A 19,330-nucleotide genomic window follows, 5' to 3' on the forward strand; every position below is an offset into this window, starting at 1 on the left:
GGTGCATGGGTGGATTCTTCTTCTATCAAGATTCTCACCCTGTCTGTTAGCTTGTCGATTCTAGCCTCTTGATTTTGCATGCATTTGGTCAAGCCAGTGATTACTTCCGTCAAGTTTGCCAACTGCTCCTCTACAAATGAAATATTTATCACCATGGCTTGTATGATTGTCGTGGACGACAGAGAGTAGCATGATTTTTATACAGATTGATCCTTGATCGGCTCACGCTATGTGGTGTAAGTGGGGAGAATCCATCACTTGAAGCATCACCATCTTCCTTCACAGCAGAGTGCTTGGATCCGAAGAGGTTAAGCAAAGCAAGAGTTTTCTTGATCTTTTCAGCAACATCGCTTCTTCCTTCAGATGCGTTTGTGGAAGATCTTGCTCCTTTTGAGGATGAAGATCCGAAAACAGGGGTTGACGCGGACGACACTTGGGGTGCTTGGTGTCCTAAAGAGCTTGCTTTGCTCCTTATAGCTGGTCCGAAGCTTCCAAAGGTAATATCGAGGATGCTTTCCACATCAGCATAGAACCTGGAGTTAGCAGCCTTGGTGGAAGTTGAACCGGAGTTGATTTTCTTTGAAGTCATTTTAGCGTTCTTGGATTTTGATTGTTGGAGAGAAGAGATGAGAGGCAAAGATAGTCCCACTGGGTGTACCAAAATTTGTAACAACTAAAATTTCATTCCTGAAAATGATAATCAAGACAAGAAATATAGCGACAAAAAAAGTATTTGTATTTTAATAATTTACGCGGGCTACAATCTTTGAACAATCTTAAGTTTAAAAGATGTAATCCTCTAATTCTTCTCCTCACGACCGTCAATTCAAGAGCTTCGCTTGTTCTTGAATTGATGGACCACTTGTTGTTGGGATTTGACCACGAATGCAGAGCTAGGCTTTGATCACAAACGTGGAGGATGGAAAACTTGCGGCTCACCCCTTGGAGACGATGACTTCTTGCTATGCGGAAGACTTGCGAATCATCACTGTTGTCACAACCCAATTTAGGATCGTGACCGGCCCTTAGGAGTAAGTGCTCCCAAGTAAGCCTCATCAGTATTTTACAGAACATCGGACAGAGTTTCCCCTGTTTTTGGACTATCCCAAAAAATTTCCCTATCTCAAATCAGCAACCAAACATCTTAATAACAATTCAAACAATCGACAGCTTATCAATTAACCAAAATCGTCTTTACCATTACTAATCAACCCACTAACAACCAGAAATACTAATTTATCTCCGACTTTGATAATAAAGAACGATACTCGACATAAGACTAATAGCAAAATAATACTCATGACACTAAAAGAATGACTATAGAGCGACTCTAAGAATTCAAAGAAAAGACCATAACAATAAATAAAATCTTTGCCCACGCGAACAAGTGCGAGGCTCACCGAGAACTATCAACCTGCGCGTTCTAATTAACGAAATCCTTGCCTGCGCCAACTGCTGTCTCTGTAGAAAAAATTAACGGGGAATGAGTCGCTAGCTCAGTGAGTAATAACACTTAACCACAACCGTTTTTATTGGGGACAAGTCAGAAAACATGCTAGTATATCAAACAGAAAATAACATAAAAATGCCCTTTTAGAAACAATAAATAATTTTCAGTCTCGTCATGTTTTTCTTGTAGTGTAATACAATTAACAGTTCGGTAATAAGCTCGGTAACCACTGTCTAATATCAATATTCACATTTGGGAGGTTTCAATGAACGGATCATGTAATCGGTATAACTGTGGACTTCTTCGCAAGAAGTCAAAATATAACGGTAGTCCCTACTCGAGGGAAATCGGTAACAGTATGCTAGTTCCACCTTTCCACTAGCAAGGGCTATAACGGTAATCTGTAATTACAAGGTGCACCAGGTCTAACGAACCCGCCGTTAGCTACGGGATCCTTCAATGTCTACTCCCATTTATACTTGTGTCTGTAATCCATATATACTCATATAAAATCCTTTAAATCTATATAGGGCATTTCAGTTCTTATCAAATCATATAATTTCATTTCGGTAACAGTAAATTCAAGTAACAGTAAAACAGATCTAGTTACAACGGAAATATTTAAAACCACGATAACCATCTCAAATAACTATTTCGGTATCATATCGAGTAAAAGACTTGTCCCACAGGCAACTCAAAATAATCGGTAACATATTCATATTAAAAAAATCATGTGTAAATCATGCAAGTTATGAAAACACAAATTGCGGTAAGATTACTACTCACAGTACTCGTGTCGAAATACCAAACTCGTCACTTCGAGCGATCCGTACGACTTTCTTCAATCAATCTATAACCACACCAACATCAATCTCGTGTTAATATTCTTGTTTAGACTAATTCGTAGCTAATTTAGAATGCCCAACCCTTAGAGATTTTTTTTTGACTCTTAATTTGTCGATTTATACTTTCTCGTGCTACTGGTAGTTTAAACCAAATTCTAAAAATCAACCAAATACACCTATTTATATAATATACTCCGTTAATATCTGAAAAAGTTTTATGGGTTTCTCCCAATTTTCTTAATTTTATCTTTAAACTTTAATCCAATCCCAACATCATCTCTACTCAATCCCAAAAGAATCATGAATATAAAATAATATTGTCTCAAAAGAAGAAAAAATTACAGAAAATCACCCGGAGTTTATTGTTGAAGCTCAAGAATTTATGTCGATAATATGGTGAAACACGGTATTCGGCACCACGAGTACACCGGAAACTTTTTTCTTTCTTTTTCCCGTTGATGCTTGCGTTGGCTAAAGGGGTTTTCTCTTTTTCAACACTTTTTAGCTTCTGTTTCAATTGCAGCATATATGTTGCGTTCCTTTCCCCCCAAAATCCCTTTAGCTTTTGTATTGTTTTTAATTCTTTTTTGTTTCCCCTTTTCTCGTTTCACTTTTTAGTGGGCTTAGCCCATTCTCCTAATGTTTTGTTCTCTTTTTTTTATTAATTTAAATTTTTTTAAGTTACTTTCTTATAGTTATTATTATTATTATTATTATTATTATTATTATTATTATTATTATTATTATTATTATTATTATTATTATTATTATCACTAATACACCCTTATTAAAAATATATAGGGTATTACATCCTTCTCACCTTATGAAATTCGGTCCCCAAATTTATCTCAAGTACGTACTTGTAGACTGAAACAATTGGGGGTACTTGACTCGCATAGTATCTTCTATTTCCCAAGTAGCTTCATCAACTGTATGATTTATCCATAAGACTTTCACGAACACGATTTCTTTTGACCGTAGTTTTCTTATTTGTTTATCAACAATAACCATTGGCTCCTCCTCGTAAGACAACCTATTATCGAGTGGTATAGTCGGTGCTTCAATCATCTGAGATGAGTCTGATATACATTTTCTTAGCATTAAGACGTGAAACACTGGATGAATAAAGGACAACTCAGGAGGAAGTGCCAAACGATAAGCCACAACTCCCACTCGGTCTAGTATCTCATACGGTCCTATAAACCTGGGGCTCAACTTACCTCTTTTCCCAAACAACATCACACCTTTCATAAGGGAGACTCGTAGGAATACTTTGTCCCCAATTGTGAACACTAAATCTCTTCTTCTCTTATCAGCATAGGACTTTTGTCTACTTTGAGCTGTAAGCAATCTCTGTCTGATCAACTGGACCTTGTCCATAGCTTCTTGTACTAAGTCGGGTCCCAATAAATTAGTCTCACCAGCTTCAAACCATCCGATAGGAGAACGACATCTTCTACCATACAATGCTTCGTACGGTGCCATTTGAATACTGGATTGGCAGCTATTGTTGTAAGAAAATTCAGCTAACGGTAGATACGTGTCCCAACTACCACCAAACTCAAGAATGCAAGCTCTTAACATATCATCCAAGATCTGTACAGTACGTTCAGACTGCCCATCTATCTGTGGATGAAATGCAGTACTAAGATCTACTCGCGTACCCAATGCTTCTTGAAAAGATTTCCAAAAACGTGAGGTAAATTGTGATTTTCTATTAGAGATGATGGATATTTGAACTCCGTGAAGTCGGACAATTTCATTCATAAATATCTGTGCATACCTGACTCCACCATATGTAGTCTTCACCGGCAAAAAGTGTGCTGATTTCGTTAGTCGATCTACAATCACCCATACCGAGTCATAACCTCTAAAGGTTTGTGGTAGCCCGGTGACAAAATCCATAGTAATTTTTTCCTATTTCCACTCTGGAATCTCAATTTGTTGTAGTAGTCCTGCGGGTCGTTGATGCTCAGCCTTGACCTGCTGACAAGTCAAACAACTAGAAACAAAGTTAGCAACATCTTTCTTCATACCTTCCCACCAATAAAATTGCTTCAGGTCATGGTACATTTTTATGGATCCAGGATGTATAGTGTATTTAGTGTTGTGAGCTTCTTTAAGAATAACATGTCTCAACCCATCTATGTCTGCTACACATAGCCTGTCACCCATTCGAAGAACACCATAATTTTCAACAATCATATCCTTGCTTTTACCAGCTAAGGCCTCATCCCTGTATTTGCATAATCGTTCATCCTCATATTGGATGGCCTTAATACGCTCAACTAATAAAGACTTAGCTTGAGCACAAGCCAACAATGCCTCTGAATTTCCGACACTAAACATGATACCTGTATATTCTAGTCTCTGAACATCTTTGGCCAAAAGTCTCTTTGTAGGGGCTATATGTGCCAAACTCCCCATAGATTTTCTGCTCAATGCATCAGCCACCACATTGGCTTTTCTAGGATGATATAAAATAGAACAATCATAGTCTTTGAGTAGTTCCATCCAACGACGCTGCCGGAGATTTAGATCTCTCCGCTGAAAGATATACTTCAGACTTTTATGGTCAGTATAAATCTCACAAGTTTCGCCGTATAGATCATGTCTCCAAATTTTTAGAGCAAATACCACTGTAGTCATCTCCAAATCATGTGTAGGATAGTTTTGCTTGTGCTTTTTCAATTGTCTCGAAGCATAAGCAATAGCACGACCATTTTGCATGAGTACACATCCTAATCCCACCCTCGAGGTGTCACGGAATACTAAAAATCCTCCAGAACCTGATGGTAAGGCTAATATTGGTGCAGTTGTCAGACACGTTTTGAGCTTCTGAAAGCTTTGCTCACATTCCTCCATCCACTGAAACTTTGCATTTTTTTGTGTTTGCTTGGTCAACGGCGCTGCTATTCTGGAAAAATCTTGCACAAAACGCCTGTAATAGCTTGCTAAGCTAAAAAGCTACGAATCTCTATAGGAGAAGTAGGTCTGGGCCATTTCTGCATAGCTTTGGTCTGCTTAGGATCTACCATAATTCCATATTTGGATACAATATGTCCCAAAAATGATATCGAGTCTAGACAGAATTCATACTTCGAGAACTTAGCATAAAGTCGATGTTCTCGCAATGTCTGCAACACAGTCCTGAGATAATTCTCGTGTTCTCCTTGGCTACGAGAATATATCAGGATATCATCAATCAATACTATTACAAATCTATCCAGAAACGGCTTGAACACCCTATTCATTAAATCCATGAATGCAGCTGGAGCATTTGTCAGTCCGAAAGGCATCACAAGAAACTCATAGTGCCCGTATCGAGTTCTGAAAGCAGTCTTAGAAATATCTTCATCTTTGATTCTAAGTTTATGATAACCAGAACGGAGGTCAATCTTTGAAAAGTGGGCAGCTCCTTGTAACTGATCAAACATGTCATTTATACGAGGCAAAAGATATTTATTGTGTATTGTTATCTTGTTCAACCGCCTGTAGTCAATGCACATTCTCAGGGATCCGTCTTTCTTCTTTACAAACAGTACTGGTGCACCCCATGGTGATATACTAGGTCTAATAAAACCCTTATCTAACAAATCCTGTAACTGTAGCTTTAGCTCCCTCAACTCTGCTGGTGCCATTCGATATATGGATATCGATATGGGTTGTGTGTCAGGTAGTAAATAAATACTAAAGTCTATGTCTCATACTGGAGGCAATCCTGGTAAATCCTCAGGAAATACATCAGAAAATTCTCTCACTATTGGTAAATTTTCTATACTAACTGTTTCCTTTCTTGTATCATTTATAATAGCTAAGAGACCCAAGCAATCTTTCTTCTGAAGTCGTTGAGCCTTCATAAAAGATATAATTTTGCAAGTCTCTGGAACCTGACTCCCTCTTAAAATAAAACTAGGTTCATTTGGTATCTCAAACTTAATTATCTTTGCATGACAATCGACTATAGCATAGCAAGAAGATAACCAATCCATTCCCATCAGCACTTCAAAGTCAATCATACCAAGTACAATAAGGTCAGCTAGAGTATCCCTACCCTCAACTCGAATCTGACTAGCACGATACACGTATTCAGCTAACAAAGACTCTCCAACAGGAGTAGCAACTAGAAAAGGATCATTCAATAACTCGGGTTGTCTACTAAATCTCAAAGCAAAGTACGAGGACACATAGGAGAGAGTAGATCCCGGATCAATCAACACAAGTGCATCAAATGAACAGACAGAAAGAATACCTGTAACCACTGCATTCGAGGCCTGAGCATCCTGTCTAGTAAATGCAAAAACTCTCGCCTGACCTTTACCAGCATTGCCTTGTCCTTGATTCACAGTAGCACGGTTTCCAGCACCTCGACCTCTATTTCCTGTACCGGTAGCACCTAAAGTATTACGAGTAGTCTGAGTCGGTGCAACTGACTGAATAGAAGCCTGGTTGAAATTTCTCGGAGGCTGAGGGCAATCCCTCAAGTGATGTCCCAACTGGCCACACCGAAAGCACTCTCCAGTTAGAACACGACATTGGCCCAAATGTGATCTACCACAAGTCTGGCAGACTGGAGTAGTGGCATAAATTTGCCAAGAATTACGATGTCCAGAAGATGATGGTCCCCTATTACCTTGTTTGTAATGTGGTCTGTATGTGGAATCTGAAGTCATGTGTGTCCTTGTCTGAGAACCCTATTGTTATTTTCCCTGATTTCCTACTCTTCTATTTTCACTAAATCACCACTGAAAGCCTCTCCTGTCTTGGCTTTCTTACGTAAATCACTAGCTGCACGCTCCTCACGTCTCTTGTTTTCAATCTTTCTAGCAAGGTCGACTACATCAGAGTAGGATAAAGTCTTCATTTGTGGGGCTACTGCAGTGTATAGATGACCAACCAATCCATCAACAAACCTCTGAACTCGAGCTTCTTCGGTAGGCATTAAGTGAGGAGCATATATAGCCAGCTTACAGAACTTAGTGTTATATGTTGACATCCATATATGGAGTCTGAACCAATCTCTCAAAGTCTCCAGCATATTGTTGCATTAGACTGTCTGGAAGAAAATGATTCTTGAACAACTTAGTGAACTCGTCCTATGTCAGTGGTGGTGCTCCTGCTGGCCTTCCTAGCAATATCGTTTCATACCATGTGTTGGCCATATCTTCTAGTTTGTATGTTGCGAGCTCCACGGCTCTCTCACTAGAACATCCAAGAGCACGTAATGCCTTGATTGTCCCATCCAAAAAACTTTGAGGATCTGCTGAATTATCGGAACCTATGAATTTTTGTGATTTCAATTTTAGGGACTCGTGTAGGGATACTTCCTTATTCCCGAAAGGCTGAGTCTGTGTAGGTGCTTGTGTCTGTAAGGTAGCCTGAGGAGCTGAACTTCCGCCCTAAGTAGGAACCAATGCCTCTAACACATTCAATAACCTTGTTACTGCATCTGCAGGTAAGGCAACAGTAGGTACAACAGTTGGCACTAGTGGTAGAGTGTTCTGAACTCCCTGCTCTTGCACTTGATCTGGCATAACAGCTTGGGTTTGACCCATGTTCCCAACTTGGGGTTGAGGAGCAGTCCGTCTTCTAGTTTGATGAACCCCAATTTGACCGCCACCCCAGGTAGCACCACGTCCAACACTATGTCCAGCAGATGAGGGTGTGCGTGTCCTAGCCATTTGCGAAAGAAATATTCCAAAGTCAATCTCAAGTTATCTCAATGCACGATCAAAGAATGAAAGAAGAGAAAATATTCCTAGATGTTCAGTAGCCTCAAGATCATAAGTATGGGCGCCTACATACCCATGAACAAGACTCTACTAAATATTGCTCCATGACTCGGGACTTAAAGCCTAAGCTCTGATACTAACTTTGTCACGACCCAATTTAGGATCGTGACCGGCCCGTAGGAGCAAATGCTCCCAAGTAAGCCTCATCGGTATTTTACAGAAAATCGGACAGAGTTCCCTTATTTTTGGACTATCCCAAAAAAATTTCCTGTCTCAAATCAGCAACCAAACATCCTAATAGTAATTCAAACAATCGACAACTTATCAATTAACCAAAATAGTCTTTACCATTACTAATCAACCCAATAACAACCAGAAATACTAATTTATCTCCGACTTTGATAATAAAGAACGATACTCGACATAAGACTAATAGCAAAATAATACTCATGACATTAATGACTATGGAGCGACTCTAAGAATTCAAAGAAAAGACCATAACAATAAATAAAATCTCTGCCCACGCGAACAAGTGCGAGGCTCACCGAGAACTATCAACCTGTGCGTTCTAATTAACGAAATCCTCGCCTGCGCCAACTGTTGTCTCTGTAAAAAAAATTAGCGGGAAATGAGTCGCTAGCTCAGTGAGTAATAACACTTAACCACAACCGTTTTTATTGGGGACAAGTCAGAAAACATGCTAGTATATCAAACAGAAAATAACATAAAAATGCCCTTTCAGAAACAATAAATAATTTCAGTCTCGTCGTGCTTTTCTTGTAGTATAATACAATTAACAGTTCGGTAATAAGCTCGGTAACCACTGTCTAATATCAATATTCACATTTGGGAGGTTTCAATGAACGGATCATGTAATCGGTATAACTGTGGACTTCTTCGCAAGAAGTCAAATATAACGGTAGTCCCTACTCGAGGGAAATCGGTAACGGTATGCTAGTTCTACCTTCCCACTAGCAAGGGCTATAACGATAATCTATAATTACAAGGTGCACCAGGTCTAACGAACCCGTCATTAGCTACATGATCCTTCAATGTCTACTCCCATTTATACTTGTCTCTGTAATCCGTATATACTCATATAAAATCCTTTAAATCTATATAGGGCATTTCAGTTCTTATCAAATCATATAATTTCATTTCGATAACAGTAAATTCAAGTGACAATAAAACAGATCTAGTGACAACGGAAATATTTAAAACCACGGTAACCATCTCAAATAACTATTTCGGTATTATCATATCGAGTAAAAGACTTGTCCCACAGACAACTCAAAATAATCGGTAACATATTCATATTAAAAAAATCATGTGTAAATCATGCAAGTTATGAAAACACAAATTGCGGTAAGATTACTACTCACAGTACTCGTATCGAAATACCAAACTCGTCACTTCGAGCGATCCGTACGACTTTCTTCAATCAATCTATAACCACACCAACATCGATCTCGTGTTAATTTTCTTGTTTAGGCTAATTCGTAGCTAATTTAGAATGCCCAACCCTCGGAGATTTTTTTGACTTTTAATTCGTCGATTTATACTTTCTCGTGCTACTGGTAGTTTAAACCAAATTCTAAAAATCAACCAAATACAACCTATTTATATAATATACTCCGTTAATATCTGAAAAAGTCTTATGGGTTTCTCCCAATTTTCTTAATTTATCTTTAAACTTTTAATCCAATCCCAACTCAGTCCCAAAAGAATCATGAATATAAAATAATATTGTCTCAAAAGAATTTTTTTTTACATAAAATCACCTGGAGTTTATTGTCGAAGCTCAAGAATTTATGTCGATAATATGGTGAAACACGATATTCGACACTACGAGTACACCAGAAACTTTTTTGTTTCTTTTTTTCTGTTGATGCTTGCGTTGGCTAAAGGGGTTTTCTCTTTTTCAAAGCTTCTGCTTCAATTGCAGCATATATGTTGCGTTCCTTTCCCCCAAAATCCCTTAGCTTTTGTATTTTTTTTATATTTTGTTTTGTTTCCACCTTTCTCGTTTCACTTTTCAGTGGGCTTAGCCCATTCTCCTAATGTTTTATTCTCTTTTTTTTATTAATTTTTTTTAAGTTACTTTCTTATAGTTATTATTATTATTATTACAATTATTGTTATTATTATTATTATGACCAATACACCCTTATTAAAAAAAATATAGGGTATTACAACTGTGGAGGAGAGCTTCAATATGTATCTTTTTTTCTTGTCCCTTTAGCCTTATAGAGACCCCTTATTTATAGTTGGAGGGGAGGGAACTTGTGATAAACACATATCTTTTTCCTCCAATTTGATTGGCCAACTTGAGTCATCAAACCTATCACTAAAGCTATGTGATAAGCTTGCACATAATTGGTTGAACCATGTCATTTGAATATTTGGCGACATTTGATTGGTCCTTACATTTGACTTGGCATGCTACATCACTTATGCGCGTGACATGATTTTAGTGGCCCTTGATTTGACTTGGCGTGCCATGTCATTTGACACGTGACATGAATTTTGGGCTTATCATATCCAACAAGATGAACTAGCCCAATTAACTCAGGCTCTTAATTAAATCCATTCACGCATATTGAATTTAAATAATAAATTCAATTATTCTAGCCCGTAATTATTGTTTGGGCTGACACGTCTTTGAATTTAGGAATAGTTACCTCCTATAACAAAGGTTAATACCTTATTTATATTAAATAAATACCCTTTTAAAAAACAATATTCCATAACTACCTTTTGATTTTTTATAACCAAATATTTATTTATGGTTACCTCCTACCCTTAAGCCATAAAATAAGCTTTGTATTATTTTTCTTTTTCATATTCCCTCAAATTTCTCCTATCCCCTTCCCCATATCTATTCTCCCCTCTCTCTCCGACTAATGCTAGATGATTATGTATAAATCAAAAATTGGGTTGTATTTGACATTGCCAATGAAATTAATATTGAACGATCTTTTTTTTCCATATTAGACAAGTGAAATGCAACCAATGGAGGCCTTTGACAACTGATTGTGCCTTGTAGGAGGCACCACCACTACAACTCAATGCCTTAATCAGCCCCCACATACCCTTCTTCTTCTCTTTGCCTCTATCATATTTATCTCTAACATTTTCTTCACTATTTTTGAATGGACCCGAGCTGCCGCTTTCAATAAGGAAAAATTGGGCGGCGTCAACACCATAGTGGCGGGCGATTTCACGGCCAGTGGCGTGCCACATTCTCTGATGCAACATATCAGATCAATAAAAATCTCCGTTATTTTGCTGGTAATTATATGCTAATCGTCGGCAACCGGAGGCAACGGTGACGACGAGCAAGGACTGGATATTGATGTTGCTTCAACGAGACGACATTAGGGTTGTTCTTGAACAAAGACGACGGAGTTGGAGGCTGAGCAACTTGAATTTTCTGTTAATAATTTTGAATGTATCTCGCTGTATTTTCATATATTTCATTGTATTCATTGTTTTTTTCATTGTATTTCAATGTATCTCGCTGTATTTTATGTATTTCATTGTATTCATTGTCTTTTTTATTGTATTTCAATGTATCTCGCTGCATTCTATGTATTTTATTGTATTCACTGTCTCGCTATATTCCATGAATGTATTCATATGTTTTTTTAATTAATATAATTTATGTATTCAGATGTATTATATAATTTCTCTCAAGATTGCTATGTTTTTGGGGGTATTTTTCGGTTGAGAATCTTTTTTATAACCGAAAATACAAAATTTGTGTGTTATAATTGAGTTTGTTGAGTTATATTAGGAGTCTATTATGTTAATTGATTCACTTTCCATTTAGAAACAGTGTAATCCCCTATTTCACGCCGTGAATACAGTCGAATACAATAATATGTCCAGCTGTAATCCCATGTTTCACGCCATGAATACAGTCGAATACAGCAACTGATTAGCTGGACTTCCCTAGTTCACGCCTATTTTTGCTACTGTATTCATGAATACAGTAGCTTAAATACATCTAATACATCTTATAACAACAGAAAACATATCTACAATCCGTAATATAGCAAATGTTATCTATAGATAGCTAATTACCACTAAAAAATAGTGCTTTATGAAAATTTCTCTTTTTAAATTATCAAAAGTCGTCATCAAGTTGCTCATTACCATATATTGTAAGTTTATTTTGAATTCAGGTTATTTGTCTGAAAATCCCCTATCACATTTCAAAAAATATCAAACTTGTATGTTTTATCACTCCCTCCGCACCATTAAATGTGACGATGATACTGTTGGCGAATTAAATAGTTTTTTCTTAAACTTTTTTGAATCATTCTATATTTGTTGACATGTACTCCTTCCGGATCACAATAAGTGACCAGTTTCCTTTTAGCACGTCCATTAAGAAAATGTTAAATCCTATACAAAAATACCTAGTATGACTAAATTACCCTTATTAAATATTGGTCACATAGTTATAGTGAGGAGTGAGAAAGCTTTTTAGGGATATGCACGTAAGGGTAAAAGAGTAAAAACAAATTAAATTTTTTCTTGATTATCTAACCGGATACTTATTTTGAAGAATGGAAAAGTAAACTGGTCACTTATTGTGAACCGGAAGGGTAATAGTTTTCAAATTTATAAATTTTATTTTAAAAGTTTCAAAAAAATTATAATCGAATTCATAGTCAAAATTAAGCATTTTGATCCTCATTCCTCAAACCGTTCACATAAATTGAAACATCTAAATAATAAATTCATTACATGCTAATAATATATAAAATAAAAAACCCTTCTTGAGAATTTGAAAGCTATAAACGTCAAATCATGTAATTATCTGCAAATAAACCGGTTTTATTGTTTTAATATGATGTTTCGAACACACCCTTTCAAATAAATATATCCGAAAAAGGTAATATTAATTAACGAGCTTAATGAGGCTTTTACTCCCTCCGATCCACTTAATTAACTTTTTACCTTTTTTGTGGTCCATAATATTTAACTTTTTTTTTAAATATCAAGAAGGAATTAACTTTTTCTTTTTTTCAAAGTTATCATTGGAGTAAAGAGCATATGAGTGTTTTATTGTATTTCTAATGAATAGATTAAGTTTAATATGATCAATTTTATTGTTAATTAATACTAAAAAATAAATTTCTTAAATGTGTAAAAACATCCAAAAATTATTTAAAGTGGACCGGAGGAAATAATTAATAGAGAGTTTAGGCATGCACGCAAGATAACATCGAATTTTCCCAAGCACGGATCTTCTTATTGTTTTAGAAGCTTAATTGCACTTTGTATTCATTTATATAGTTTAAATAGAAGGATTAGTCAAGTTCTTTATTCCATGGAGAGAATAAGAGGAAACTGTTTGATCCAAAAGATATTGAAGCCTTTTGATGAAATCAATTAAAGAAGATGAAAAGGTAAATCTCAGCCAAGTATAATAAACTCTAGAATGAAAGATACACGGGATGAATAAGGTAGATAATATTTATTGATCTTGTGGAACCGAATGATTAAGCGTGAAAAATGACAACCTAGAATGTAGAAGATATTACAATGGGTGCTCTTAGCCGAAAGTTCCTGTCTTTTACAAGGGTTTTTACTCACTATATATAAGGGATAATCCCCTCCTGAACCCTAAAAGACATATCATAGAGAATAATCGAAAGTATATTCCTACTGCCTTCTGTTGGGCCTATACTGCTGCAAAGTTCATGCGTCCTTTAACCGTTGTCGATCGTCGCCGTCTTCAACGGACACAGGGCGTCGTGCCGTGAAGATCTCGTCTCTTTTCGTATTCGTCAGTAGCCGTGGTCGTCCAAATTGGGACCTATACAATTAGTCCCTCCGCTTGTCGAGATTGCGGCCTGGTGCATCCTCGATAAGCGGACATCGCCCACACCTGTGGAGAAATTTGGTTTTACGAATCGCCATGGTTTGGCTAATAACGGAAGGTTAGCATGCCCAACGATACCCTGGGTGGTGTGTCTTATCGGGAAATGACGTCACTTCCATGCGCGTCATCATTATGCGTGTTTTAGAGACATAGGATGATGGTTTGTCGCTTCGATTTCGGTGCCATTTTGCTGCCTTCCGCTTCGATTCTGGCGCCACCCAATCCTATAAATAGGTATAGGGTTTGTTTTTTCAAAAACTCTTGGCCATTTCGTCTCTGGTTATTCTTTCTCATCCCTCCCGTGTTTGCTCCAACGATTTCTTTACTATCTCTCTTCCATTCTCCGTTCTTAGCTTTTTATGTTATATTAACACATCTTCCGCCATAGAGATGCCTATAACACACCGATCTCGTGAGGGGGTTTCTGATGCCACCTCATTATCCATGGCGCTCCCCTATGGTGGTGAGGACATGACGGTGGAGGAAGGGGATAACGTTCCCACCGTAGAGGAGTTACTGACGAGACACCCCATGTCTCGAAACGACTTTCTTAAAGATCCTCCTCCTACTCCCGCCTCAGTATTCTCTAAAACTGAGCAAGTCCATATTGATGCCCTCCATGCAAAATATAACATTCCCGCTCATATTGAGATAGTTCTAGCGGGAAGGGACTTCGTGGAAGTCCATAGTCCGGGGTAGTGTACTTTTTATGAGTACCCCTATGTGATTGGTCATTCCTTTCCCCTTCTCCCGTTAGCGGAAGAATTCTGTCGATTTTATCAGGCTTGCCCGGCGCAACTTTCCCCGTACACGCTCAAAATACTCCTGTTCTTGACAAAATACGCGTGAGTTGGTGGGGTGCGAAGTTACCGTTCACCACCTCCTACAATTGTTTTCACCCAACTTTCATAGGGGTACTATGGTGCATCTAAGGCACCGTGGGACAAAAGGGCCGGTGGTCGGAACCGATGATCGGGCGAGTTGCAAATTTTGTCATAAGTACTTCTTCATTAGAACTGAACACATCGTGTCTGACTCCGCTAGATTCCCGGAGCGGTGGAACGAGAATCGTAAATGTCGCCTCTTGTTTACTCTTTCTTTTCTACTTCATTCACCTTAGTGTTTATTTGCGGGTCTCTTTTGTAGCTATGGGGCGCCCACTGTATCCCATTGCAGGTATAAGGGATTGGGTAGCCCGTCTATTGCCCCATGCAACGGAGACTCAAGACTTGCCCGCTTTCGTGAAACATTTTGGGCCAAAAGCTTCATATGGTGAGTGTCTTCCTCTGTATAACTTTTCTGCTATATAACATAGTCTATTGATACGACTCTTTATGATGATAGGTCGCATAGCTTCTAGGCGGAGGGCCCTAGTCCCTGCATTTCGTTAGGCTGTCGCCTCCTCAGGAATGCAATTCACTTTGAATGAGTCTATCACGCCCCCCTTTTTTCCTCCGCGGAGAAAAGTCTGGGTTTCAGACATTCACGGGGTGTAATGACTCATTTCCTTTTGGGAATTGGGTATTTGAAGAGTCTCCACCTAACGGATTATGGTGCGTTAGGGCACCTAGAGTGATTAACTCTTGAATTGGTTTGCATTACCAGAGATTAGGGTAAAGGCTCGAAGTAACCTCAAAGGGAAGGTGTTTGGCACCCCTCTTAGTCCACAACTGTGGGTCCCGACTGAACTTATATTTACAAATTAGTCCATATAAACAGTTGAATCAAACGAGTTGCAAGTAAACCATGTTGGATAGTTCAAGTAGTAAGATAAAGGTTTGAACAAGTTGTAAACGACAAAAAGTTTTAAATAAAGAGAGGATTTGGTAGAGAGGGGTCCTAGGTTGTTTTTCCTATAGGCTCACCCCACGCAATGTCCGGTAAACACTCCTCGATGAGGGGCTACACGTGTCATTAACGCGTAGTCATCATATCCCATGTCTACCCTTCCCATCCCCTTATTGGTCATGTAAAGCGAGTGTTTGGTCATTGATTCCTATTACGTGCTGCTACCCGTCCCTTCTTAATGGTCCTAGAGGGAGTTAGGACCTCTACCTATAGGTAGTTATAGACATACCCTTAAGGTTTAGAAAGACGAAAAACTCTAAGGCGACAGTCAAAACATTTAGGACTTTCACATAATGGGAGCAATTAAGAGGCTTACAGTTTCCTCCTCAAACAAACATACAAGCAGCACGTCTCAAGCACAGTTAAAGTCCTTATTAATCAAAGTCCTAAAGCAGGATCTCTAAGTGACTATGCAAAAACGGACCAAACCTTTTATACCCAGAAGTTATAAACTAGTAGTTGCCTAGGGATTCCTTTTTTAAAAGCTTATTAGAATCAGAAACGTTAAATGACAGAGACAGTTTTAGAGAAATAAAGTTTTTGAAAATGCCCTAAGGCTTGCTTATATGCAGAATACTGGTATTATGCAGAAACAAACAGGGTTTCGACATTAATACCTATAGGCATGATATCTAATGTGATTGATGCAATTTTGAAAGAACTGGTTTTAGGAAATATTGACACTTAATAAGACCAGTTTTAAGAAGTAAACTAGGCGAAATGAAATTGATTTATTAGGCTAATTAGATTATTAGACATAATTGCGAATAGAAATCCCTATAGGCATGGTATCTAGGCGTATTACTGATTTTAGTCAATTTGCAGTAACATATGAAAAGACTTGTTAGAACTGAATCAGAATTAAGTCCTACAAGCATGACATCTACTGATTTAAGATATAATGGTTTGGAACCTAGAAACATGGTTTCTAACATGACAAATGCAGAATCTTATGATGAAGGTTTTTATCTGATGCAAAAGAAATTGGAAATAAGATCCTATAGACATGATTTCTATTAGGCAAAAGCAATCAGATTCACAAGAGCAAACCTATGAGCATGTTTTCTACTGATTAAGGCAGGCAGATTTGGAAAGTAAGATCCTAAAAGCAGGATTTCTACCCATATTACCCCACAAAGTATACATCTACTCACCATTTTACTAAATACCCCAAATATCTGTTTACAAATTATTACAAGCCAATAAATGAATTACATAAGTAGAAATAGAAATCAAGAAGCTATTCTATAGGGAGCCTGCAATCAGGCTCAAGTTTCTCAAAGCCTCCAATGGTCTCATAAGCCTCATTTCCATAGACAAATCAGAGTCTAGGTGTATCAAAGTTCCCTAAGGGTCTCAAGGACCCCGGACAATGCTTACACCTAGACTTAGCAACCAAGCATTGAACCAGTGTAGTGTGGAAAGGCTAGCCTCAGTATGCCAGAGTTCAGAGGGCTCTCAAGAGGATTCCAGGGCAGTACACATACTAGAGAGGGCAGAACTTATTAACTAAGAGTGAAGTGAAAGTGCAGGACACAAGTTGAAAGAGGTTTATTAAAGACAAAATTTAGAAGTCTGTTTTGAAAGCCATTAGTAAAGCAACAGAGGTTGTTTGAAAAGAGGTTGGAGTGGTAAACAAAGTCAGGCACTTCAGGATAGGGTCACACACAGGATCCAAATGAATTCAATAGTCACACAGGGGTCAAGAGGTTTGGGGATACACAAACATTTGACTGCAAACACATAACCCCAGCAAAGGTCTTAGGACTGGTTTGGACATGCTCAGAAATAGTTGACACTGGCATAATCACAAACTAGTCATGGATAATATAAACACATAGAGGGGGATAGGGATTTGGGATTCATAAGATGGTAAATAAAAGAGAATTGACAAGGCATGCTTTGAAACACACATACGGGAATACATTAATCTAAAGGGAAATGGAGACATAATAACGTGCTAGTAATGTAACTCAACTACAAGTTTCACAACAGAACCAAGTAGAAGCATACTAGAAATAAGAGAAACTGAAGCAATAAGAGAAGCATGTTGTTGTTGAGGCTTTAAATTAGAACTAGGACATACCAGTGAAGAGGGAAGTAAGCAGAATGAAAGAACAAGAGAGCACAAATGATTAGCCTTGGCTTGCAGCCGTCAAATAGCAGCAAACAGCACAAGAGAGAGGGGAGAGCAGAAATTTTTTAGTAAGAGAGGTAGTTTTGAAAACTAAGTGTTCGTGTCGTGTTTGTGAAAGACTTAGAATATTTATAGTTGAAAGCAGATAGTGAAATAAGGCAAGAATCATAACAGCATAATAATTGAAGAACTCAGAATCAATCAATTAGAAAATCAAGGAAGTACTCCCTTAAGTCAAGGGAATCAAATCAAACAGGAAGATTCAGTATCATATAAGGCAAGAAGAAAAATCAGTGCATGACTAAATAAGGAAGGAGTCAAGGTTCAGTAAGTATAGAGTAGTCAATTAGGACTAAGTTCAGAAAAACTCAATTAAGGGATGACTCAGTAAAAATAAAGTACCATAGCAAATAAGGTAATGAAATCAATCAATTTAAACTAACGAGTAGAATTTTAGGGTTTTGAAAGAAAGTCTTGCAATCAAGCCATCAATTAAGGAAATCAGAATCAAATCAAGAGAGGGTCATGATTCTATATTGCAACAAATAAATAGAGAAGAACGAACATACATAGCAAACAGGCAAAGTCAACCATAGTGACAAAAATAAGCAAGAGATGAACAAACAAAATGAGTATAGTCATACAGAAGTGACATAAGTAGGCTAAAGATTCAGTAAAAACACATTCAAAGCATGGTAACCACAGAAGATTATCAAGAATCAAGTAAACAGGCTAACACACATAACTAAAGTAAAGAAAATCTTAGAAATTAGGGCTTTTTGACATAGGCGAATTAAAAGCAGTAAGAACGTAAGATTGGTCAAAATAAGCAAGGAAAGAGGTTTAAATCATAAAGAAAATCAGTTAAAACAAGTGTATAAAGAACTCCGAGAAAACCCTAATTTTTTAAAGAAAGTAAAAATGGTTTAAAGTTGAGGATGTTGCAGAAGAAGTTCGAGAATAGTGCAAATCATAAGAAGAAACAGACTTAAAGCATTAAAAATAACACAAATCTAAGGAATTCAAATGAGAGTTAGGGTTTCAAAGGGAAACCCAAATTGAACGAAAGAACCTATTTCGTAAACTTCACCGATCGTGACAAATAAGGTGTGAATTTGCCCAAAGTCACACCGGAGAACCCATAAGTAACAGAAACAGAAACCCTAGATCCAAATCGGCATGGCCCAGGATCCTTGAAGGCTTTAGAGATGATGAGAAAGGTGGTGGAGTGACCATTTGAGGCTTGGGGTTGAGAGGTAGTCGCCGGAGAAGACCGGAGAAGGAGGCGGCGGTTGAAAAGTGATTAGGGTTAGGTTGAGAGAGAAGAGGGAGATGAGAGCATCTGAAGGCGGCAGATTAGAAAAGTGATTAGGGTTAGGGGGTTGATTAGAGTTTAAAAAAGGAAGGGGCTTGTTTGGACCG

General features: G+C 37.8%; 1 protein-coding gene and 1 long non-coding RNA gene across 2 annotated transcripts; both read right to left on the reverse strand.

Moving 5' to 3' along the window:
* Positions 1 to 1,154: 1,154 nt before the first annotated feature.
* Positions 1,155 to 2,823, reverse strand: LOC104236030 (uncharacterized). The gene is made up of 3 exons (XR_713340.2): positions 2,648 to 2,823; positions 2,237 to 2,300; positions 1,155 to 1,461 (listed from the first exon to the last, which is right to left on the reverse strand). It is a non-coding gene; the product is annotated as an uncharacterized lncRNA (long non-coding RNA).
* A 3,176-nt stretch (positions 2,824 to 5,999) lies between these two features.
* On the reverse strand, positions 6,000 to 6,968 carry LOC104236034 (uncharacterized). Its single transcript, XM_009789877.1, has one exon. The coding sequence runs from the start codon at positions 6,966 to 6,968 to the stop codon at positions 6,000 to 6,002; it is 969 nt and encodes a 322-aa protein (XP_009788179.1).
* Positions 6,969 to 19,330: the final 12,362 nt, after the last annotated feature.

The sequence above is a fragment of the Nicotiana sylvestris genome, chromosome 12, assembly GCF_000393655.2.
Source record: "Nicotiana sylvestris chromosome 12, ASM39365v2, whole genome shotgun sequence".
Lineage (NCBI taxonomy): Eukaryota > Viridiplantae > Streptophyta > Magnoliopsida > Solanales > Solanaceae > Nicotiana > Nicotiana sylvestris.

Excerpts from the sequence above, each read along its gene's own strand:
- LOC104236034 (XM_009789877.1), bottom strand. The coding sequence starts at position 6,968 with ATGACTTCAGATTCCACATACAGACCACATTACAAACAAGGTAATAGG.